Source organism: Acomys minous (assembly GCF_964271855.1).
Source record: "Acomys minous genome assembly, chromosome: 10".
NCBI lineage: Eukaryota > Metazoa > Chordata > Mammalia > Rodentia > Muridae > Acomys > Acomys minous.
Window position 1 is genome coordinate 89,270,165 of NC_140491.1, and position 25,745 is coordinate 89,295,909.

The 25,745-nt window shown below is 45.3% G+C and overlaps 1 protein-coding gene across 5 annotated transcripts in view; it reads left to right on the forward strand.

The window, feature by feature from the left end:
• The first annotated feature begins 252 nt into the window (after positions 1–252).
• FMNL2 (formin like 2) overlaps positions 253–25,745 on the forward strand; it is a 276,955-nt gene continuing 251,462 nt past the window's right edge. For all 5 annotated transcript variants that reach the window (XM_084797392.1, XM_084797391.1, XM_084797393.1 and 2 more), the window contains exon 1: positions 253–787. In XM_084797392.1, coding sequence (XP_084653518.1) covers positions 671–787 — 117 coding nt within the window. In that variant the 5' untranslated portion in view covers positions 253–670. The remainder of the gene's footprint in view (positions 788–25,745) is intronic.

Below are 25,745 nucleotides of genomic sequence, written 5' to 3' on the forward strand. Positions count from 1 at the left end.
TTTAGTGATGGACTGGAATCAAATTCATTCTTCAAAATGCTCAAGTGTCAGATTTAACGCAGACGAGGCAGATTTAAGCTGTTGGGGTGAAGGAGGTCATGGCAAAAGTGACACTACCTCTCCTGCTTGTCTTTGCGGCAAACACCCCAAACCACAGCGCGGCCCTCCAGGAGCGCGCGCGCGGTTTCTGCGCGTGGCCGGTTTGGGCCGAAACTACTCGTCCCGGCAGTCCGCGGGGCGGGTGGGCGGAGCCGGGCCGGGGGCGGGGGCCGAGAGGGGGCATTGTGTCGGCTCGCGGTGCGCGACCGTCCGCTCGCCGTGGGGCCGGGGCTGAGGTGTCAGCGCGGCAGCGGCCGGGGCGAGAGGCCGAAGAGCAGGAGCGCGCGAGCTGCCGCGGGCGCCGGCGGGGGCGGCGGGAGCACCATGCGGATCGGCGCCCCGCGCCCTGCAGACCCCTCGCGAGGCACAGAGGCCAGGGCGGCGCCGGGGCGGCGGGGAGCATGAGGGCGGCCGGGGACCGGCTGGGCTCGGAGCTCTGCTAGGGAGCGGCGTGAGCAATACACTCGCCGGGACGCTGCGGAGGGCGGGAGCCGAGCGCCCGGGGCTGTGGGCATTTCGGACGCGGACGCAAGGGACCCGGAGCCAGCCGGGGCTCCTGCACGCAGCCGACATGGGCAACGCGGGGAGCATGGACTCGCAACAGACCGATTTCAGGGCGCACAACGTGCCTTTGAAGCTGCCGATGCCCGAGCCAGGTGAACTGGAGGAGCGCTTTGCCATCGTGCTGGTGAGTACGCGGCGGCTGGGCGGGGGGCCCCGGTGGGGCAGGCGGCGCAGCTGACCCCGCTCCTCCGGTCCCCAGGGCGAGGCTCACACCTTCCCCATTGTGGGCTCTGTGCCTCTCTTCTTCGCCCCTAGCCTTGCGCTCTCCTGGGGTTCTGGGATGGGGAGAGGGGTTCGGGCCGGGCTACCCCGCCGGCCACGAACCCATTGTCTGGCGAGAGCGGCGCCTCGCCGCGCGTGTGCCGGGAGGTGCAGAGTGGGTGTGAAGGGAAGGTGGCTGGCTCGGGAGGAGAGAGCGATTAGCAGCTAAAGCTTTTTTGTTCGAAGAATGAAAACCCACCAGCTGACCCAGACTCCCAGCGTAGTATCCCCCTGGACGCCCAGCTCTGGGCCTGCGGGGTCTGCTGCAGACGCGCGCAGGTGGCTGGCGGCAGGCGCCGCGCCCGCACTCGGACGGCCGAACTTGGAGGGTGGACCTCGCCGCTGGGCAGATGGACAGCTCCCCCGAAAGAGAAAGAGGAGGCCGGCAGCAGAGTGGCGCCGGGGTCCCTCCTCGAGGAGGAGGCATATGAAACCCAGACGGGGAGAAGCGCCCCGGGCGGGGGAGAACCTCAGTGTGTTCCCTTTAGTCTTAAATCTTAAACCACAAAAATGTGCAGTTTGGCTGGGACGTGTTAAAAGCCGTTCTGACTCCACGGGCGACCCCAGTTCCTCCAGCTGAGTCCATGGCTCCCTCCCGCATTCCGCATCTCTCAGCCTTCCCATTCCAGCTTCTCAATCAAAGACTTGGAATCCTCTCTCTCCATTTCCTTTTGGGACCAAGTTTCTGGGCCCTTCCCAACCGGAGTATGCCTTGCTGTGAGCTCAAAAGGGTGTGACGCCTTTTCCCCTGCCCCAGAGAGCGTCCCAAGTGCAGTTGGTTCCTGGATTCTCAGTTTTAAGATCCCAGCTTCTCTTAAGGGATGTTGGGAAGGAAACGAGGGTAGGGGGTGGGGTGGGCGGACGCCAGGCTCCTAGACTTCACACTCTGTTTCCCTTTCTGAACTCCTGCAAGACAAGGCAGCCAGAGCCAGACGAACTTGTGATGGAGGCGGTCAACTCCTGTGTCTACCTGAGAGAATTTTGGCGTGCAATTTAAGAACTTTGGGAGAGGTCTCAAGTCCTGGATCAAAAGTTGGTTTTTTTGAGTTTTGAACGTTGACGGGACATTGAAGCTGTCTTTCTTCATCCCTTGAAAGAGGGCTGCTTTGGTACTGACAGTGTGTGTTCTGGATGGCAGGTCGGCATTGTGCCATCAGGGAGAGAACCGAGGCTGCAGCCCTTTTAGGCCCCTTGGAAACTGCTGTTAACATGGGGGAGAAAGATGTGGTTGCCTGTTTTGCTTTGCATCGGCTGTGATCTCGCACAGCTGCTCCCACGTTATGCAAGATGGGACGCTATGAAATGAAACAGTCTAAGCTTAATTACTTCTCAAGGCAGTCTGGTGCACACTCGACCCGTCTTTCCAGACACAAACGGCGTTTCTTGAAAAAACTGTTTCTGACAGGCATGGTTTCAACTTTCTGGCTCTGGGTTTTTTGTTTTTCTCTTCTGTCTGTCTGTCGTTCTGTGAGAGAGAGAGAGAGAGAGAGAGAGAGAGAGAGAGAGAGAGAGAGAGGGAGGGAGGGAGGGAGGGAGGGAGGGAGGGAGGGGAGGGGGAGTGTCTGAGCACTTTGGAGCCTGGGAGCCAGTGACACAGGGAAGTCAGCGCAGTAGCCTTGCTAGTAACAATAATACAACTGAGTTCTACTCAGCTGGGAGAGCATTTTTTTTTTTTGCACGAGCTTTCAGTTACTGTGCTGATTAATAACACATGGTATGAATTAATCTTTAGGAAAATAGTGCCCCTTCATTAACGTGGTGGATTTGTGCTCCCATTGAGTCTAGCAGGTCACAGAGTGGGTCTGTAGACTTTTATGATTGTAAATCCCGGGCTCCTTGGGGTGTCGGGTGTTGTGGCTACTTCTACAGTGTGTCACACAGTTAACTGGATGCCATCCTTTTGCAAGCTATGTGGAGTGTACTTAGTTTCTCAAAAACACAACAACAATAACAACAACCACCCTAGGCCAGGAAATATTCTGACCTTTTCCAATAGTTACAAGGCTTTTGGGACCCTTGTGTTAGGGCCTCACTTGGACCATTGATGTTTTACACTCTTGTCTAAGCTCTACTCTTATTGACAAAGTGTGAAGGAGTTAAAGGAACCTTCCCTAACTGTTGAGTCGCCATGTTGACTACTCTTGTCCTTTCTCCCAGAGGCTGTTTACTCAGTGTTTTCTACTTTGTTTCTCTTTCATTTTCATGAGTTGCTGGAGGCATCAGAAATATATAATCCTAGAGATTATGCAAGGACAAGTTTTGGGAGGGAGATTTTATTAGTCTTATACACATATGCATGCACGTGTGCATGGGTGCATGTGTGTATTTATGATTTTTCCATTCTCGTGCAGTGAGAATCAGGTTGGCATTATTGATGTTGTTCCCTTCCCACCTCTGTCTTGCTCCGTACCCAGGCTGGCCTCAAACTTACTGTTCACCTACCTGAGCCTCCTGAGAGCCGAGCTTCTATATGTGTGTGCCACTACAGCAGATCTATTTTATTTTCTTATATAATAAAGACCACAGGGGATCTTAGGAGGAAAACTAGATTTATACTGTGCAGAAACGTGTACAAGCGCCTCATTGTTAGTATGACTTACATAAATAATTAACGAGCCCTTTTTCAGGCTAGCAAAACAATTCCTCCCAACCTCCAGCTCTAGAATATTTAAAACCTTTGGTGGGGTAAATAAAAATTAAAGCGACAGACGTCCATCTTACTTCAGAGAATATAAATCTACTCAATGTTTGTACCCGTCACCCCAGCAGCTTACATGGGTTAAGTTGTGTACATTTAAAAACTAGTGCATGTGAGTGGGAAGAGGAGAGAGGAGGGCAGAAGCCAACTGCTGAATTAACATCAGCAGACGTCCATTGGGTGCAGTGGCGCACGCCTGTAATCCCAGCACTCAGGAGGCAGAGGTAGGCAGTTCTCTGTGAGTTCGAAACCAGCCTGGTCTACAAAGTGAGTCCAGGACAGCCAAGTCTACACAGAGAAACCCTGTCTCAAAAAAACCAACCAAACAAAGAAGACCAGAAGATGTCAATTTAAAACTTCCCATAAATAATTACTATTAAGATTTGGATCCACATTTTAAGAATTCAATTCTTGTAAGGAAAGTCTCTCCCTCTTTGGGTTTTTATTCAGGATTACTGTAACAGTAGTTGCATACTTAGGTTTAAAGAAAAGGGCCACTGACTCAATATTCATTTGAACTTTTGTATCTTTGCACCTACCTTTCTGTTAGATATTAGTTGATATATATCTTTGTTTGTGTGGCTACATGTGATCCTACTCTCATGATGTTTCTGTTATACTCTTTAGTTAAGTGTTTTAAGCGATGAGTTTAGTTATGCACCTCAGTCTCTGATACATACGTCCGTCTGTCTGTCTGTCTGTAGCATCAGGCTGCATTATTTGGTACCACACATTTATGATTACATGTCCATGTGGCTTTCTCTTGCATTTCTTAAGCATCATCTGGTCCTTGGGTCACACAAAGGCAAATCCTTTATTCTTCATATTCAGATATGATGCTGTGATGGCAGTTCTTAGTGGATGTGTGCAGTGATGGTTTTCAACCCACGAACATTTTCCCATTAGACATGCTATAATATTGTTTACTTTCAACTGTCAGTCACTGTTTACAAATGTAAAATATAAATCATCTGGCGCCTTTGTTGAGGTGCTGTTTTAAGGATTCTTTGTTTGAACTTCAGTGAGAAGAGTGATTTAAGTCCTCTGACACAGTTGCCTGAATCTCTATACTATTGCACAGCTCTGCAAGCAGATATAAAAAGAAAGAGGATGAAGTAATGGATTAGGGAAATCTCGGTTGAAATTGGGAACTACTTTAGTTTCAGATTCATTTGAGTCAGTTTCCATTTCTTTTTTTCCCCCTCCCAAGACTAGATAGCTTAGGAAGGAGTCAGGAGCACTGCTGAGTGTCTACTGTGCATGAATATACCTCACGCTGACATGCTCTCTGTGATCCTGCAGTCACTCTGGCCATCAACAATGCTAGAGCTATGTAAATACTGATATCCTGAATTGCCTGAGGTTGTGAAGTCACCCACCTGGGATTTTAACCAGATAAGGGTGTTTTTCTCCCATTCTCCTGGCTTCTTCCTTACATTATGATTTCTCAAAGCTGAAACTGGGGTGAAAAGGGCCTGAGAATGACAGATTTAAAGAAAAAAAAAACCAATCTATGTTTACTGCATGTATTGTCCTTGGTTGGTGCAGTAGTTTGAGCAGAACCCCTGGGCCTAGATCTTCCTGTCCTGATGTTCTTGTAGGTTTCTAGGACCCTCTGGATCCTTCTATTTCCCCATTCTCCTATATTTCTCTTACTTAGAGCCTCATTAGGATGTCCTCACATCTATCCCAATCTCATGGGACATGCCTCTTGGGCTAGTGTCCAATTATAAGTGAGCATATACCATGTGAGTCTTTCTGCTTCTGGGTTAACTCACTCTGTATGATCCTTTCTAGTTCCATCCATTTGTCAACAAACTTCAGGATTTCCTTGTTTTAATAACTGAGTAGTATTCCATAGTGTAAATGTACCACAGTTTCTTTATCCATTCTACCACGAACTCTGGTGCCCCATATTTGAGCACTTCCCCTTGGTGGGGAGGCCTGATAGCACTCAGAGAAAGAATAAGCAGGCTACCAAGATGAGACTTGATAGCCTATGATCATATAGTTGGGGAAGAGGTCCCCCTTGGTCACAGACATAGGGGAGGGGAATAGGGTGAAAGGGGAAGGTAGGGAGGAACGGGAGGATACAAGGGATGGAATAACAATTGAGATGTAATCTAAATAAATTAACTAAAAAAAAAATCTAGAGTCTGGCAAATGCTAGGTTTAGACTGTATCTTGTTGGCAGAGAGTCTTCAGCAGTGGCCATAGAGAGGTGCATTTGAGGCTGCCCTTTGGGTGCCTGGCTTAGTGGCATCTGCTCCCTTCTTGTATGTCCAGGCATGGAGATAAAACCTGGTGGGGGCCAGAAGTGCACCCCTCAGCTTTTCTTCCCTGGCAGATTCGAACCATCTTGCTTAGAAAACTAGGGTTTAGCAGACCAGAGGGAAGAGTCCACTGTCGCTTGAATGCGGGCATGCACTTCTGGGAAGGGGATAGAGGAAGTCATGTTGCTACAGTTAAGTTTGTTTCCCACTTTGCTCCACTTCAAGGAATGGACCTAGGTGGGGTCTGTGGAGCAGATGGGTGGGAGGGAGTGTAGTGAGGCCATCGCACACTGCTTATTTGTTTTCTCACTCCAACCCCCCACCTCTCGCCCCCGTTGTGAGGGAAAGAGAGTGTGGAAGGGGGCAGAGTGTTGTCAGGTTGAAATATTACAGCTTTACCCTTAGCGGCGGCGGCAGCTCCCTGGCACTGTGTCCCTCCTCCCTGCAGTGGAGATGCTGGTTTTGGGATATTCCTACCGTTCAATATGAGCACGTATGCCTTTTCCGTAATGGATATGCGAGATAGCAGTTGACCGAAAGGTATTCTGTGTCCAAACATTTGCAGCACTTTGAATGAGTAGAACATAAAACAGTGTGGTCCTCTGTCCCCGTTGGTGTTCCTGTTGCACTCTTGTAATAGAAAATTGTTTAGTCACTTGGTGGTGGTGGTGTCGGTGGGGGGGGGGTGCGGGCGGGGGCTCAAGGAAGAGGACTGCCACCTGGAGGACAGCCTGAGCTATACAGTTGAGATCCTGTGTCAAACACAAAGCAGACAACAGCAAAGCCTCTGCCATTGTATTCTGTATGGTCTGGAGAGTAAACATTTCCCTGGGTCAGTGACTAAAATTCAAATGAGAATAAGGAGAGATGTTTAGAATGTTTAAGAGTTGTCAAAAAAAAAATCCAGTGACTTCTTTACTGACATTATGTAGACATCATTATGTGAAAGATGTGGTGACAGGTAGAACCTTCCCACCCCAAGTTACTGCAGGTTCACATTCAAGCTGTTGCCTCGAAAAGATGCTTTTCTTGATATGGATAGTCACCTGCAGATTGTACCGGACAGAACCTCCCTGAAGATCCGTGTCTAGACCCATGCTTCCTGTGGAAATTCATTGCTTTATGAAGGGCTAAGACACACAGGTGTCAGGGAGCAACTCAGAAGCACAGGGCCGGGACGTTTAGCTCCGTTGATGCTTAGGTTTGTGTGCATGAGATCCTCTGTTTGATGGCCAGCACTGCCTAATGGCACGGTTGTCCACGCTTGTAATATCAGCGCTGGGGATGTAGAGGCAGGAGGACCAGAAGTTCAGGGTTATCATTGCTTATATATTAAGTAAGAGGGCAGCCATGGGAATGTGAGACCCTGTCTCAAACCCCACCCCCCCACCCCCACTTCCCTGAAAGAAAAAACAAACAAAACCAAAACCCAAACACAGATTATAGAGATGTTTGTCCCCTTTGTAGAGGGTACTGGAACCTGGAATTATTATTATTGTTTCTTTTTGGTTTTTTGAGATAGGGTTTCTATGTGTGGCCTTGGCTGTCCTGGACTTGGTTTGTAGATCATGCTGGCCTGGAACTCACTGGGACCTACCTGCCTCTGCCTCCAAAGTTCTGGGATTAAAGGTGTGCCACCACCGTTGGTGGAACCTGGAACTCTTTTAGGAACAAAGTAACAAGTTGTCCAAGAGTATACTGGGAGACCTCAGGAGGACAGATGAGGTCAAGCTATTGCAGGTGTTGACAGAGAAGCTCTTTCCGATTGGCTCCTGTGGAGCCCTAACCCTCCCAGTCAGCAAGAGCTGTGTCCCCAGGCTTTGGATCCGTGATTTCCGGAGAGGCATCATTCATCATCTCGCTTTCACCTGCTTGAACAGTAGAGGTGAAGAGAGCTCTGCCTTGGACAATTGTACTAATTTTAGGGAGGTCTTCATGTCTCCTACCTAGTCACCCCACGTTCCTGGACCAGGACAGAACACCAAGGCCCGTGCTACTTTCCAGGGGTGAGCTGGCAGCCAGAGCACTTCGTTGTGGATTGATTCACTTGAGGAATGTAGTTTTGGGTCAGGAAGGCTGGGGATCCTGAGGGATGGAAACACCAAGTCGGTACATGGGGATAAGTAACGTGGTGTTTGATGCTTATAGATTGAGAGTATTTTCTGTTTACACTCACAGGAAAAATAAAAATAATGTGTGCTCATTAGTGTTCCCAGGTGGATGGCTTAAGTAGCATGAATTTTATTTTTCTAGGACAAGCTGTTTAAAATTTCCATTGGTCACGTTACAGGTCTTCCAGAGTAGTCTGGTCACTGACTTAGTGACTTGATTTATCTGTTGGATTTCACAGTCCCCCTGTACCCATTTTCACAGAAGCAGAAAGCCTGGGTGTTTGGACCCTGCTTCCTTTGGGGGGCAGTGCAGTCTGTTTAAGGCTATCCTGGACTACATGAGGCCTTGTTTGGGCAACAGTGAGGGTCGGGGTGCTGATGGTACCCATGTCCTGGTTACCCTAAAAACCTGTTGGCTTTGAGGAAGGTGTCACACACCTCACATTTTGGACATGTGCCTGTTTTGAGGACACTAAGTTGTGAATAATATCTGAAAACGGTGGCTCTCAGTGGCCTCAGGTCTACATTGCATGTTTGCTCAAGAACGTCACTTCTTTTCCTTGTTTTTCTTTTGTTTTCCCCAGAAGTGTCATGGAAATCTTATTTAAGGTTGAAGAGGAATCAGTTAGTTGAAGTACTGGTTTACTGACTGTGTAGAGGGCCCAAGGTCGTTTTATGGCTGTTGGTAACTCCAGCTTCAGGGGACCAATACCCGCTCGCTTCTGGACTGTGGGCACCTGCACTCTCACACAGGCAAACATACCTGTGCATAATTAAAAGTAAAAAGAAAGAAACTATTTATGTCTACCATATGTATAATTAATATATGAAAATAAAGATAATTAAAAAGTAGTGATGTGTGAATCTCATTAGTAGTCATTCTGGGGAGTTTGCGTGTGAGTAGACATGAGGCATTTTAAGAGTCCTGTGGGATCTGACAGTCTAACCCAGCTTGAAAGTTACTACGCTCAAGGAGTGGTCCATTGCCCTGTTCTGACTCAAAGACCAAACCTCAAGAATTAAAACAATGGGGGCAAAGTGGTTCTTTTAGTGAAGCATTAGACAATGTTAAGAGTTAAAACAAAATATGACAGAACAACAACATGTAGATATTTAACTCAACACAAAGCAGGAATACGCAGAAAACAGAAAATGAGAATAAAGACCTGTTGAATGGTAGAATCATTAACTTAGGAAATGACAGTGCTGTGACCAGATGATTTGCGGAGAAGGCTCTCCACACCGTGGGTTGAGGGTTGGCGTTGAGCAGTGACTCTTGAGTGACTTCTGGAGTGGAGGAGGCGTAGATGTGCTGCAGTGTTGCTTGAGCCTCTATTCTCAAGCCTAATTGTTTGTTGGTTCAATGCAGGCCATTTGCTTTGATCTCTGCCTTTACCACTTACAAAGACTTGATGAGCTTGGCTTCCTGGAGTGAAATTCAAATACACTTGTGAAATGTAAACAACATTCATTTATTAAGAATCCTATAATCAAGGCAAATTGGCATGCTTATATAAGCAATTAGCTTTGAGACTAGAAAGATAAATAGGATGCTAGGTCAAGAATGAGATGATTGTTCTCAGTGTTAGAGTCTAGTTAACCCTTTATGAGTTATAACATAGGCAAAGAGACATTCCTCTTAGTCATAATTGCTCACATTTGTGGTTTTAGTTTTGAGGGCAGCATATGTGCTGTTTCTGGAACTGCGAGGGTAGATGCAATTATTGTCTCATTTTCTTCTAAAAATATAATTCTTCCAAGAAAATACGTAGAGGTGATTTTTTTTTTTGACTAGATAAAAATGCCCAGTAATTGAGAACAGAGTAAAAGAAGGTCTGGCTTTGGATGGGAGTATTAAAAGATCACAATTTTGTTATTGTTGTGAGAGGTAGTCATCTTGAGGGAGGTAGGTAAGATTGGAAACAATTTCCCTCCCTCTTTCCCTTCCTCCCTCTCTCTCAATTCTTTCTTCTCTCAAGATAAGGCCCTCTGTAGTTCAGGCTAGCCTCGAACTGATTATATAGCCAATGGTAACCTCAGACTTCCGCTTCCCCCTGCAGAGTGTTGTGATTTATAACACTCAACCAACCAAGCTACCCACCCAGGCTTTATTCACTTCTTTGGTATCTGCTGCCCACTTTTGAGAACCAGTGGTAGAGGTTTGATATTGTATGACCCTGCTGGCATTATGGCAGCACTCAATGTATCCAGCAAGGCCAACCCTGTCAAATGTCTTGTTGATGAAATCTGGGGAACCAAAATGTAAGTGCAGTGTGTCAGGTGATCTCAGTATAAACCACAGTGAGCTGCAACTGTGGGTCCTTCAGTGTCTGATGCGGTCAGCATGGCGGAGCTCTTGAGAGAACTTTCTCCTTTTGGTCACAACAGCTTGACTAATCGGTGTTCAGTATTCCCATAGACGTCTTTTCTTCCTGGGTAGCCCAAGAAGCCAGCGCAGCCGTAACATGTTGGGACCAAGGTGCCATGAACTTGTCTGCTGGCCACAATCAGACCTTCCAGGGATAAACTTAGACCTTTATCGCTGCATGGTCTCCTGGGTTTGTGGAACCTTCAGCTTGCCTTCTAGCACCATTTCTTAGGAGAGTGCTTGAGTCTCAGAGTTCATTCTTTTGGAAAACCTTTGTTTGGCTTGGATATAGATCTTGAGTCGTCTGTGAACCAACCGCTTCCAACTCTCATTTAGATACGTCCTCCTTTCATATTAGCCACCTGTTTTGTTTTGTTTTTTTCCTGTTTAATTAGTGATAACCATGGCATGCTGAGGTTGATTTCCTATTTTTCTTTTGATAATGGAGAGCTTTTACAAATGGTTTTGATTTGTTCTTTGGGATGATATTGCTTAATCATCGATTGGAAAATCCGTTTTGGATTGAGTATTCCATTGTATCACAACTCCCACATTAGGAATCAGATTCTCCCGCCCCCACCCTCACCGCGGCTTGGTCCTCAAGCCTCCCTGTAGGAAACCACTCACAGCAACCAGTTCTCCGCTCCCAAGCCTGACACTTCATGGGTCTAGAGCACTGACAAACCTAAAATGACGATGAGTTTACAAATCACACAGATTTTACAGCAAGCAGACCTGGGACTAGAAGGCACAAGGCAGGACAGTCACCCTAAGCCTCCATCCTGACCCTCCACCACCTGAGGCCTTGCAGGTTGAGAAAATCCCACAGAGCTGTTAGCTACGCTGGTTTCATGTGGAGGCTCAGGGGATCTCAGAAATAGACCTGGGCCCTCTCCTTCAGCCTGAGCGCTCTTTCCTCACCCCACAGAGGCTCCCCTCTCCATATCCCACACAGCCACCTTGCAGAGATGATCCCACCTCACATTGCCCTATTTAACTGTCCCACTGGTCTCCAGGGTCTCAGCTGTCTCATGTCTATATTTGTGTGCCCTTCCATGTCTGGCTGATGTCCGTCCTTCCCACTAAACTGTAAACTGCCTAATGGTACCACAGGAGTCTGCCTCATTCAGAATCCACCAACAGAACTGCCTAGCACACAGTCAGGGCGCAATAAGTTCTGATTCTTCCCTGACACTCCTCTAACCTTCAAGGTTGGGCTGAAATCTCCTCTCTCTGTGCGTCCTTCCAGGCTCATATCAGCTTGGAGAAGGTGGGAAAACAATCCCCTTCGCTTTGATCTCTTTATTTTATGAATCAGCTCTTACAAGGCGCTTGGTTAAATAGCATCCTTGTGAGGCGTGGCTGTTGAATCAGGGGCTGCCCGTGTATGTGGCTTTGTAGTTGCTTTTCGTAGTCTCAGCCATCTGTTTACATCTTTGTTTTATCTGCCACTTCACACTCAGAGCTCTTGGAAGGCAAGGTCCTGGCAGCTGCTTCTGTAGCGCAGGGCCTGGTCTGAGAGGGTCCCAGCATGGACCCTTTGATTAGGGAACTCATTTGGCTGAAAGAACACGGAGAATTGGAGTAGCTGCCTGAGAACCTATTGAACAGACCACACCGAGCCAACGGGTTAATTGCACGCACTTGACTTTGAGTTGAAATGATACTGTCATAGGTCCTTACTCATCTTGGCATTCCCCATACCATCTGATTGTAGTTAGTGCCCAGGAATCCCTCATGGTCAGAGATATAACAAGTTGCCACCAAGCTGTACATTACTTAAGAATTAGTAGTAGAAAAAAAAAGGACAGTAGATGCGGTAGGAGACAGCCAGTGGTTTGTCACAGTCGTTACGCCGTATTTGGTTTGGGCCATGTGGTAGTTAGGTGAGTAGCCAAGGGCTTTTCTAAGAGTCCTGTGTGATTGTTTTTTCTTTTTGTTTGTTTGGGTTTGAAGTAAAGCATGGTTAAATGAGCAGCGTCTGTTTGCAGGATGCTCTCAGGTTATCGCTTGTGGCGGGAAGGGCTTTAGAGAAATAAGGCAAATGGGCCATGAAGGTATGAGCTTGAAGTTATATATGGAAGTACCGTATTTTTCATGACTGTAAGGCGCACCTGACCGTAAGACGCACCCAGTTTTTAGAGCAGTAAAACAAGAAAAACAGTAAAAGCAGCAATCAACCATAAGGCGCACCCTAATTTCTCCCCCACTTTTGAGAGGAAAAGTGTGTCTTATGGTCCGAAAAATACGGTACTGAAGTTTTTGATCCAATTCTGTTTTGGGGTTAAGACTATAGAGAATATTCCACTGTAAAGAAAGGCGATGCTTAGAAGTCTCCTTGTCTGTGTTCCTCCTCACTTTCTGAGCGTAATGGCAGGTGCCTTTCACAATCTATACTGTGCATTTTTGCTCCTTTAGTACTGTTTAAGATAGGTTTATACTTTAATCAGAATGGCACAGCTCATCTCCTGGAAGCCACATGTGCGCCTGGGCATTCCAAGCAGAAATTATATTATTGCTGTAACTCCTAGTATCTGGCCCAGGCTCTTTGCCCTGTTGCATTTTCAGAGGTTTTCTTCAGAAACTAATGTATTGCAAGGGACACACAGGAAGTATATACAGGCTTTTGATTCTAAAGTTAACAATAGAAGTTGTATATAGTTAAAAAATTATCCCTAAAATCCTCCTAAGTTGACCATAAACGTACAGTATACATAGTTCAGCATTGGAATAATTCCAGAAAGTAATTTGTGCATGTTAATGTTGAGTCTTTGTGGTGGGCTAAAGGAGAAGCTGCAAGAGAAAGTGTATGTATGTATGCATGTATGTATATATAATGTATGTATGCGGGGTTAGTCCTGCCACTTAGCTACAGACTCTGGAACTCACCTGTGACTTCAGGTGGATTCAGGACTTCAGGGAATTCAAGGTGGAAAATTTGAACACATTCTTACTTGTTATTTTGTAGGTGCCATTTTAGTATCACAGTGTCTTTAAATGTTATTCATTGTTATAATGCCTTTAAGTAGTATTAGTGAGGTTTTTGTGTGTGTGTGTGTGTGTGTGTGTGTGTGTGTGTGTAACAATTTTAAGGCAGCCTTCAAATGAATAATGCAATATAGATCACTTACAATACACGTCTTTTCATCATTTGTGTGTGTGTGCGCGCGCGCGCGTGTGGACATGTGAGTGAGTGTCCGAGCACAACTTGACTCTCTCATTTCATCCTGAGGGGTTCCAGTGGTTGAATTCAGGATGTCAGTCTTTCTTTATCCAGTGACCCATGTCACTGGCCTTTCTTGTCATTCTTTTGAGAAAGGGTCCCGCAGTGTAGCTCAGGCTGGCCTGGGGTTTGGGACTCTGCGGCCTCAGCCTTCAGTGCTGAGCTTACAGAGTCCCACTGTATTCTACATGTGCGTTTTGTTCCCTCTGCGTGCGTGCTGTTTGGGGTCGCACCCAGGATTCCTCCAATAATAACCATAGGTATTGCTAATGAGCTCTCTGAGCTCTTCCTCATCCCATCTTCCTAAACCGTGATACACATACATATCCCAGGCTGGCCTCACTCTGTATAGCCCAGGATGACCTCGAACTGCTGACCTTCCTCTTTCTTCCTCTTGAGTGCTGAGCCTGCAGATGGGAATGCCCATTGCATCCAGTTCCTGTTGTGCTAGGGATCAAATTCAGGACTTGATGTGTGACAGGCTGGTGGTACCTTACCAACCGGGCTACACCCCCAGCTCATCCCCACCCCGCGTCTTTTCTTTAGTCCCTTCACTAAACGTGAGATGTAGCTCGGAAATCAGAAAGGCTTCAAATGTGAGAAAGCCAGGACTAAAGAAGGGGCCTGCTTGACGATGCCACGGCCGAGAACCTAACCTTGTGAAGTAGGAGGCTGTGCTCTTAAGGTACCATGTTGATGTCTAATCACAAAGACTATATAAAACAAAGCACAACTGTAACAAATGCTTAATGGGAAATCCAAGTCTCTGTGATGCTTTAGCATCTTTCCAGCCTCTGTTTATCTTGTTGTATGTCCTGAAGCTAAAAATAATTAAAGATAAAATAGGAACAGATGAATAAGCCACAGCCCACAATTGAAATAGTAAAGGCTCGGAAGCTTGCGCTCAAATTGGCTTTCTTTCTAACAACAGTTGTCCTCTGAGGCATTTTCAAGGCTCTCTTCCAGACAACTGTCTCTGTACCTTGTTTTTGTCCCTTAGTGAAATGGCTGTGTTGTGAATGCCTGTGGGCTGTGTAGCAAGCCTTTTGCTCAGCCTCCAGCGATAACCCACAGACTTGTACTTTCTTGTGGGGAAAACAGCTCTTATCGTTTAGTAGTATTTGGCCTTATGTTGGGGACTGTACGTTTTTATAAAGCAAATTCCCACCAAATAATTAGCAAGATACAGACACACAGGCACAACATGCATCCACAGAAAATAAAAATAAAAAAGATGCAGGGATATATCCAGGGGACTTAAGTGTCCACTCTCCTTAAGGTGGAAGAGAGAGGCGTGGGAGTGGAGATGACGGGATTACATGGCTATGCTGCGCACGCCATGTTCTGTACAGAAGGGCACACGCAGGTTAAAGACACAGAGCACTTTAGCTTTAAGCTGATGAATGTTCACAACAATTTGATTGAAATCTGCAATACCTGAGTTTTGCTCTGTTATGTGTGTGTGTGTGTGTGTGTGTGTCTCTGTACCTGTGTCTACGCTTGGAACAGCTTTCATGGTTGAGGAGCCTGGTCCCTTGATTCTCATTGTCTGGGGTCTCACTCCTCTAGGTGGCAAGTGTCAGAAGCGGTAAATGGTCACCGTCGCTTTGCTGGGAAGCTTGTACTGTAGTCTTGCAAAGCTTTTTTGTAAGAATTCTGGATTGGCACTAACCTTCCAAGAAGGGCCTTTAACTGAGCTTGTAAGGCAGGGTTTTGGGAACTTGGGATGTATGTAGTTCATGTGGTGGAGGGCTTTGCCTAGTGTGTACACAGAATTAGGCTTGATCCTTAATACCCAGTAAACGAGGTGTGGAGGTGTATGCCTGTAACGTCAGTCCTCAGGAAGTGGAGCTGTTAACGCAGGGGCACTGGAAGTTCAAGTTGATGGCTAGTTTGAGGCTAGTCTAGAATCTATGAGACACTGGTGTCAAAAACCAAACCAACCAACCAACCAAAAGCAACTCCCCAACCAACCCCTCCCCCCCAAACAATAACAACATAACAATGTCAGGGGATGGAGAGGAGGTCTCAGAACGCCCAGAAGTGAATGGTTGGTAGGTTGTTGTTCTTGCTGGTCTTGCCTCAAGGTTGCATTTACTCAACCACTGTGATATGCAAATACGTCTGAGGCTGTGGTTCAGATATGTAGCCTCTAATTGGATGTTTTATCTTGACCCTGTGTATTTTGTGCTGTTAGAAAGCGTGCCAGGAATTTCACCGTCTGTTCCATTTCAGGGCGTCTCTGTAACTAGAACAGTAAAGCTCTGGACTGTGCAGCCAGCTCACATGCAGAAACATACGTACAAGGCCATGGCCGCCCGAGACTAGAGAAGACCTGGCTGCTGAGCTTTGTTTGGCTCCAGCTCTGTTTTGAGATGGATGGAGTCATTTAGACTTTTTATTTTTCTGGAATTCCAGTAGTGACCCCCCCTCCCCCCCAAAAAAATTCGTGTGACTTGGGTCTCCATGGTCTTATTGAGATAAGAGCACCCTGGGCATCTTTGCAAATTGGGAATGTCGAGCCACTGGACTTGCGCTAGGAAGCGGAGAAGGAAGACCTTACAGTTGCAGTTTCCTGGTTGCTTCTTGTCATGTTTCCCCCAGGATGTTCTGTAGTAATCTGTTTGGAATAACATGTCTTGCCGATCTTGCTGAGTCAGGCAGAGCTGAGCTCACAAAACAAAGGCCCTGGCCCCAGGTCACATGAAAGCACCACCAAATTCAGGCTAGAGACTGCAGGTGAGGAGCATTTTCACCTTTCTTATCTAATAAATACCATTTCTGCCCTAGGTTTTCTTTTCTTTTTTCTTTTTCTTTTTCTTTTTTTTTCTTTTTTCCTGAGGTAGTGACAGCACCTTTAGAGTACTGTGAGATGACAGCTGTCTGTGTTTTCAGACCCTTGAGCGTTTTAAAAATTGCATGGGCTTAATATGCTCTCTCTCTCTCTCTCTCTCTCTCTCTCTCTCTCTCTCTCTCTCTCTCACTTTAAGTTTTGGATTTTTGTAATGAAGGAATGAGCCCATTCTGTCATGCCCCTTGGACACTTATTGAAGCACTTAGTCAGCGTAGAGTTCCATGAAGGGACATACTATCCCCCTCCCCAAGACAGCCCAGATGAAAAGGATTAGAATATGCTACAAAAATATTAGCCTGCCTGGCCCAGCCTGTGACTCATTCCTTTTGGAGCGTTCATTTTGACAGCTTTTTTGAATCACACATCAGTCGCAATGCTGGTATTTTTGGCGGGGTGCTAGACTTCACCCTAATGCTCAGGAAGGCGGCTGCCAAGAGTGAACAAAGAGGGGAATTATAAATGAAACAACAGCATCACAAACACTTTTTGTTGTTGTTGTTGTTGTTGTTATTTATTCATTGTTTATTTGGAACAGAATCGGGTTTGGGAGGTGAGTGATGACCTCCACCATCTAAGAATACCCTGTTTCCGTCATGGCCATTAACGTCCTCTACTAAGGCAAGCCTCTCAGTGTTTGCTTTCCAGAGCCTTCTTCCTTCCTTCCCTCCTCCCCCATCTTAGGAGTAGTCTTTTCAGCTTTAGGCTGCTCTCCTGTTTCACGGCCGAGCTAATTTGTGGATCTCTCTGCTCTGTGCTCTTGTGTCACGGTTCTGGAAAGAAATTCCCATCCTTCTCAGAGGAGAACCAGATGTGTAGGGTGAACATAGAAAGGAAAATCTGACCCTTTGTCTCTTTGCCCTTTCATCTCTTCCCCGCACGCTTTCCTTCTGTTTAAACAGATCTTTGTAATAATCGCAGTTTCTCACACTGCTACATACAGACTGTTATTTTATGAGGAAATTTCCCTTTGTGCTGTTTAATGATTTAAGAGCTGCTCATGTGTGCTCTGCAGCATATGCCTTCACTTCCAAGAAGTAATCCTAGTGGACAGATTTTAGTTTCAGGTTTTTTTGTTTATTTATTTATTTTTCTCCCATGTATCCTAGGCTGGCCTCAAACTTGCCTGGTGTCTGAGGATGTCCTTGAACTTCTTGACACATAGAGAAGTAAAACGATACAGACACAGTCTCATTTCTTGCTCCCTCTCTTTGGAAGTAAACTATTCAGAGTCGCCATATGCCGTTCCTGCGCACTTGTGTCCGAAGTAACTTAGCTTCCGAATTTACAAATGTGCTATCGTATTCCATGTGAGATGTGTTTATGTGGTGCGTGTGGCTAGCCCCAGGTCAGTGACTTTTGAATCATGCTCTTGGAATGAGTGGGCCATACATCATGTAGAGTCTGTCTGAACTTGAGGCGTCTGGATTTGTCAGTTTGCCTATTGCAGATTTATTTTATTTTTAATTATGTGTCTACATTCGTGTTTCTTTTTGGGGTTGTACACATGGGTACCCAAGGAGTCCCAGAAGTGGCTGTTGGATCTCCCGGAGCTGAAATTATCCAGGCAGTTGTGAGCTTCCCAGTGAGGCGCTGGGAACCGAACTCGGACACTCTACAAGAACAATATGTGCTCTTGACTGCTGAGCCAGCCCTCTCGACTGAACTTGCCCCTTTGCAACACCAAATCAATAGTTGTGTATTCGTGGACTCCACAGCAGTGAGATGGTTGCGTTATCCAACAGATCAAATACACGATTAACTCTGCTGCCTTGTGACAGCTTGCCCTTTGTACACAAGCAGGTTTTTCACTTTTAGTGTTCTTTATTTTTTAATCATGTTCTTATTTTTTTGGCCAGATTATGCTATTTTTAAAAAAATGTTATTTTTCTTTGGAATGGGCATATGTGGAGCTCGGAGGACAGCTTGCGGAAGTTGGTTCTCCACTTCCTTATAGGCCCTCAGGATAGAACTCAGGTCATCAATCTTGGCTCCAATTGCCTCGATTTACAGGTCTCTTCTTGTGAGTTCATGAATCCACTGTAGGTTGTCTATAAACAAACACACAAAACAGACATACTTACTGTTTTCTATACTGGCTAGTCAGTGGAGATGCTAGGACTGGGGTTTCCCAGCATGTACTACCCAGTGCTATATTTTGTCTGGGGGGCTTGGGCCACGGTTAGATAGGTCTGTGTATCTCTATAGAACATAACCGCTACCAATGCGCCATGTTGAGGGAACAAGCTAAAACGCTGTTGGTGAGCATTTGAGCTTATTTGTTTGTACCGTTACAATGAAGATACTTGTGCAATCCTCCTGGTGCACACAGGTCAGTTTCCAAAGGCTGTATATTTAGAAATGGCATTCTCATCTTCGGCTGAAGTAATGGTCACTGAAATGCTTTCCCCGAATGCTGTCAAAGTAAGTATGGTGCATCTCTCAATTCTGTACGGACCAGGGCCTCATATTAGTGAATTAATAAGTGTTTTTAATGCCTTCTTGGTACTAAAATAGTTTCGATAGTAAGTGACTGTCCGGGAACTTACAGTGTATTTCCTGTGATAAAATTTTGAATTAAAAAAAAAAATGCTTGCCTTTCAGGTTAAGGTTTAGTTTTGAACAAGGTGAATTAGGTTGGGAGTGTTAGTAGAAAACATTGTAATTATGGCAGATAATATTACTTGAATTTTACCTTGGGGGTGGGTTGATTGGTGCATCTGTGGTTTTCTCAGTGACATCCCGAGGAGGTGGATATCCATCCTACTTGGATTTTACTGAAGTGGAGCTGTAGTACCAAGAGGTTGAGCTGCTTGTCACTCTTAACAGTTACTCACTTATCACAACGAGCGTTCAGGAATTGGAACGTAAGCTTCCTGGCTCTGGAGCTCCCAGTCTTAGTCACTGTGTTACACATGCCTCAGTTTACCACTGATTTTTATACTCGCTGAAGGCTTAAGGAAAAAATATTTTTTTTAAGTCTGTCTCAGCTAATTTGATATTCCTCTTCTGGGAATTCTCTGTGCCCCAATTTTTAATTGGATTATTTGGTTTGGTGGTGGTTAATTTCTTGAGTTCCTTATATATTTTGAATATTATCCCTTTGTCAGATGTAGGTGATCTTTGGTGATCTTTTCCAGTCTGTAGGCTGCCATTTTGTTCTGTTGACAGTGTCCTTTGAGTTACAGAAGCTTTTCGGTTTCATGAGTTCCCATTTATTAATTGTTGATCTTAGTGCCTGAGCTGTTGGTTTTCTGTTCAGGAAGTTGCCTCCTGTGCCAGTGAGCTCTTCCCCACTTTCTCTTCTATTAGATTTAGTGTAATCTGTTTTATTATGTTGATGTCTTTGATCCACTTGGACTTGAGTTTTGTACAGGGTGATAAATATGGATCTATTTGCATTGTTCAGCATGCAGACATCCAGTTAGACCAGTACCATTTGTTGAAAATGCTTTCTTTTTTCCATTGTATGGTTTTGGCGTCTCTGTCAAAAATCAAGTATCCTTAGGTGTGTGGGTTTATTTCTGGGTCTTTTATTCAATTCCATTGGTACACTAGTCTGTTTCTGTGCCAGTACCATGCTGTTTATATTACTATTGCTCTATAGTACAGCTTGAGATCAGGGATGGAGATTCCTCCAGAAGATCTTTTATTGTACAGGATTACTTTAGCTATTCTGGGTTTTTTGTTTTTCCATATGAAGTTGAGAGTTGTCAATGTTCTTAGTCATTAGGTAAATGCAAATCAAAACAACTCTGAGATTCCACCTTATACCCATCCGAATGGCTAAGATAAAAAAACTCAGATGACAGCACATGCTGGGGAGGATGTGGAGAAAGGGGAACACTCCTCCATTGCTGGTGGGAGTATAGACTTGTACAACCACTCTGGAAATCAATCTGGCACTTTCTCAGAAAACTGGCAACAGCTCTACCTCAAGACCCAGTGATACCACTCCTGGGCATATACCTGAAAGATGCCCCACCATCCATCAAGGACATTTGCTCAACTATGTTCATAGCAGCTTTATTCGTAATAGCCAGAATCTGGAAACAACCTAGATGTCCCTCAACCGAAGAGTGAATAAAGAGATTGTGGTACATTTACACAATGGAATACTACTCAGCTATTAAAAACAAGAAAATCTTGAAATTTACAGGCAAATGGATGGAACTAGAAATGATCATCCTGAGTGAGGTCACCCAGACCCAGACAGACACATGGTATATACTCACTTATGAGTGGCTATTAGCCCTATAATACAAGATAACCACACTACACTCCACAGACCTAAAGAAGCTAAATAATGAGGAGCCTAGGGAGGATGCTTAATTCTCATTCAGGAGGGCAAATAGAATAGACACTGGAAGTGGCTGAAGAGAGGGAACAGGAAGGGAACTTACCACAGATGTCCTCTGAAAGACTCCACCCAGCACGGGATTGAAGCAGATGCTGAGACTCACAGCCAAACTTTGCATGGAGTGTAGGGAGTCTTTAATGTTTTGATTAAAAAAAAAGAAAAACATTTTTTTGTTTTGTTTTTCTAGACAGGGTTTCTCTGTGTAGCCTTGGCTGTCCTGTACTCCTTTTGTAGACCAGGCTGGCCTCGAACTCACAGGGATCCACCTGCCTCTGCCTCCCGAGTGCTGGGATTAAAGGCGTGTGCCACCATGCCCGGCTTATTCTAGACTTTTAAATAAAATATATTACTCTTACTTTATACTTTTATACACATTTACTCATTTGTGTGCATGTGCTTGTGCACACACCATGGTGCACATGTGGCAGAGATCAGCTCTCAGGAGTCTCTCTCCCCTCCTCCTGCAGTGAAGGTCCTGTGGATGGAGCTCAGATCATCCGGCTTTGGTGGCAGCAAGTGCCTTCACCTGCTATGCTCTGTAGCTGGCCCTGGTCTGCCTTTAGATGGAAAAGATAAAGCACACAATTAACTCCCACAGTTAGTAACACATTGGTGGAAGCAAATAAAAAAACTACCTAATAATATTTATTATTAAAACCTACAATTACTATGGCAGTAAATCTAGCCCGCTATCGTAATCAATAAAGACACCTGTTGTATTTTTAGACTAGCCTCATTTTACCTGGGACTGGGCGGATCTTAACCCTCTAGATTATCCTTATCACTCCCCATCCCAGCCATCTGCTTTAATCATTCCTATCTGGGCTACTTCCCATCCATAACGCCCAAATACTTGTTGGTGTTGTTCATCTGGGCTGCTTTCCTCCATCCACCGATCCAGCCGCGTGTTCTCGCCATGCTAACCCATCGCACGCAGCGCATCTCTTCCTTCCTCCTTCCCAGCACCTCTCTCCTACCCAGGATCCTCCTCCTCTGCCCTGCCCAGGAGGTGAGTAGGCATTTACTCAGCCCATCAGGGATAATTTGGAGACAAGGATTACAAACGTCATTTTGGTGGTGAAAGATAGCAAACAGACCTGGGGATGTTGGAGGGGAGATAATTAGCAAAGCAACCTGTTCTGACACCGTATCTTCATGTGTGTGAAGACACCCCCCCTCACACACACACACACACACACACATACCCCTGCACCCCTGCCCCCTTTAAATTTGCTCTGAGGACTGCCTTGGGCCTCACATGGACCTCTCAGTAACTAGCTCTTTGTGGCTGGGCCGAGATGGAAAGTGTTTGCCTTTTGCAGTGTCTGAGTGCAGCAGAGGGAACAGTGAGGATTTAAGATGAAAGAGGATGTTCAGAAGATGCTAAATTAGAGCAGGCATGTGCCCATATATTGAAACTCAGAGCCTCATTTCTCCCCTAGAAAAAGGACTCACCCGAAGGATACCATATTAAAGGAAAGTTTGAAACAAAAGCCCTCCCCCCAGACCCAAACACCTCTTTACTGTGTTGAGAATCTGCATAATGATATTAACAAATTGTTACAAGCTTTGCCAGTGATTTAGCTTGAAGCCTTCATCCTAATTTCTCCTCATTTCAGTGCTTCCACTAAAGTAAGAATGAAAAGTTGAAGGTACAAGACAGCCTTCTGGAATGTTAATTTTAAGTTGTTTGTGGGTAATTTCTGGTCTCTTTGCATTGCCTTATGTATGGTAGCATATGAATATATGTATATGTGTAATGAATATTTATGTATGTATACACATTTACCACTGATGAGAGCTTGTAGATCATTGCCTTGGTTTATATTGCAGCCGTTTAGAGTTACAACTGACCCTCTTAATAGTCTCATAGGCAAAAGTGGCTTGACATTTTTGTGTTAGTGGTGGCCCCTTCGCCCTCACGAGATGTCATTCTCCTAAGCACATTCATTTCCTGGCTTGATGTGCACAGTTCTGTTAAGCATTGAGGGCTGGGGTGATTTATACACTGCTCTGTTACCACTTGGTGGTCACTCTCACCATCTGCAAAGGCGATTAGCATTCACCGTGCTTTGAAGCATCGATAGCGGGATCCGTCCTGCAAAGGGCCTTGGTGGGAAATTGTTCTAGTGACAATACGTAGAAGGAGGAAAAAACTCATTTCACCCTTGTTAGTGTAAAGGTTCCAGAGATAACATGGAGTGCAGAATACAAACAGATACAAACATGGTTGGTTCTAGTGCGGGGAGTTAAGCACAGTTAACATTATGGTATGTTCTTCCAGTATGATTTTGTTTTCTTATATGCATGTGCATGAACATATTTTTTGAAATATTTAATTAGAGTCTTTGAATGTTTGTGCAATGTTACATTGGTGAACATTTAAAAAAATTAACTAGTTCCATATTTCTGGACTCCCAAGATGCTCTCAGCAGTCTTGGCAAGCATTGAATACTTTTCTAAGAATGATATTAAAGACAGCTTAAAGCTGAGCATTGAAAATAGCAAAGTGGGCACTAGGAGAATTAGACTTGAGTCTGAACTTGTCACTAATTAATATTATAACCTGGCTTGTCTTTTGAAATAGGGTTTCAACTCATTCTGTAGCCCTGGCTGGCCCAAAATTTCCTATGAAGCAGATTGGCCTCTAACTCACAGTGAATCTCCTGCCTCAGCTTATGAACTGCTGGGATTACAGATTTAAGCCACCTTACTTGCTTCTGCCCTTGCTACAGTCCATACTGGGATGGGAGGACTAGAGTCTTTTTTTTTTCTTTTTTTCTTTTCTTTTTATTTTTTTAATGAAGTGCTCTGAGGCAGTTGCCACTGGACCGTCACATACCGCGTACTCATCTGCACATCTTTACCGTGCATGTGTTAGCTGTGGAGCAGTGAGTTTGCAGGGAAGGTAGTTGTTGGCTCTGATTCTTTAACAGTTCTACTTTGTTATAAATTTATCAAAGGAATATACTTCCCGTACAACCTGACTACCCTAAATAGGAGGGAAAGGAGAACAAAAATGAATTTTCTGGGTATCTGTTCCACGGGGCAAATCCTCTGGCGTAATTCTCAGGAGCCTAGCAGATCCTCTATCCGACAGAGGAAGCCGCATGGTTGTTGACTGAACCTGGAGGAATCCACCACGCTCGCCACCCACAGCCAAATCCTCCAATTCCTAGAGCCGTCTGGCAGGAACTTGTCATCTCTCTCGCTCAGATTCTGTCCTTCTTCAATCTCTCTCTCTCTCTCTCTCTCTCTCTCTCTCTCTCTCTCTCTCTCTGTCTATCCAAGATCTTTATCAGTTTGTAGAGACAAGGTCTCAGTGGGATCAAGCCACCCAAGATTGCTTTCACCTTGGGCCCAGCTTAAGGCAAGGTTACATTCTCTCCACAGTAGTAGTGGGTAAGAATTGGGTCCCTTGCAAACTTTTATACTTTTTTTTTTATATCTTTTATACTTTTCAGTGAAATGTTTACATATTTCAGGAATTTTTACCAAACCAATAGGCATACTAAATTTAAAGATGAGTCAGTAATTTCAGTGGGTACAGAAATATCTTATGCTTCTATTGCTGAGATAAACCCAAAGCTCCTTGGCAAAGGGAAGTGTTTGCTTTAGCTTACAGTCCCACACCACTGTGCATCATCTGAGGAAGTCGGGGCAAGGGCTTAGGAAAGAACAGAAGCAGAAGCCATGCAGGGGTGCTTCTCACTGTCTTGCTCCCCACGGCTTGCTCAGCCTACTGTCACACACCATCCAAAACAGTGGGCCCAGGGGAGGCATCACCTGAAGTGGGCTGGGCCCTCTTACATCAATCATTAACCAAGAAAATGCCTTATGGACTTGCCCGTAGGCAATCTGATAGAGGTGTTGTCTCCTTTGAGATTCAATTCCCAGATAACTTGTGTCAAGTTGACAGAAAGCTAGTTGGGCAAGAACTGAGCATCCAACCTGGGAACTCCCACAGGCTAGTCTCTTGCTCTCCTAGTAGGATCTACTCTAAGCGATGTCCATTTATTCTTCTTTATTTTTAAATGAGAGGCCCAGATGCATGGGTGTAATAAACGATGACTGCAGGGGTAAATGAACAGGAAGTGTTGGCAGTCTTGTCCTTGGGCTTTCTTGTCCTGCCTTTGCCTATTGTCCTGATGCTAGCCAGACATCAGGGTTTTAAACCAAAATATTCACAAACCATAAAATATATCTTAAGCCAATCTAGTGCAGCAAGAGCAAATTTGGCAGAATTTCTGAAGCAGTCCAATGACTAGTGTTTCCAATAAATTAATCTATTTAGATATACTGGTGGGTTCTTTTCCTGTCACGATGGTAAATTGCGCAGCCAGAGACTCTACCCCTGGTCTTGGGATCAGCCTATGGCTTTGATCTTAAGTAAATAAGTTTCTTCAGTGATGTTTCTGCTCAGTATACAAAGTGAAGTTAGCTTTATTAAAGACTTTCCGTGTGTGTGTGTGTGTGTGTGTGTGTGTGTGTGTGTGTGTTTGTATACCATATGTGTATGAGTGTGGCCTGTGGAGCTAGAAGAGGGTGTTGGATCCCCCAGATCTGGAAATATGGGTGATTGTGAGGTGGGTGTTATGTGATATGGGTGCTCGGAACTGGACTCTGGACTTCTGTAAGGGTGGCAAGTGCTTCTAACCACTGAGCCACTGCTCCAGCCTCTCAGGAAAGTTTTTAATCAGACTGTTTTCTGCTGAGGATTTAGTATTTTCTTCTGCAATGATGAAAATTTATTAAGAAACCCTGTTCTTGCCTGTGTCTTTTCTTCCCAGTTTGAACCCAGAAACCTCAAGTAATATCTGTATTATGTGGATGATTCATTAAACTGGGGAATAAGATGAGGGAAATGTATTTTTGAAGACTTTTCAATCCACTTGTGGTATTGTTCACTTAGTATGTGCTAAATAAATGATATGTGA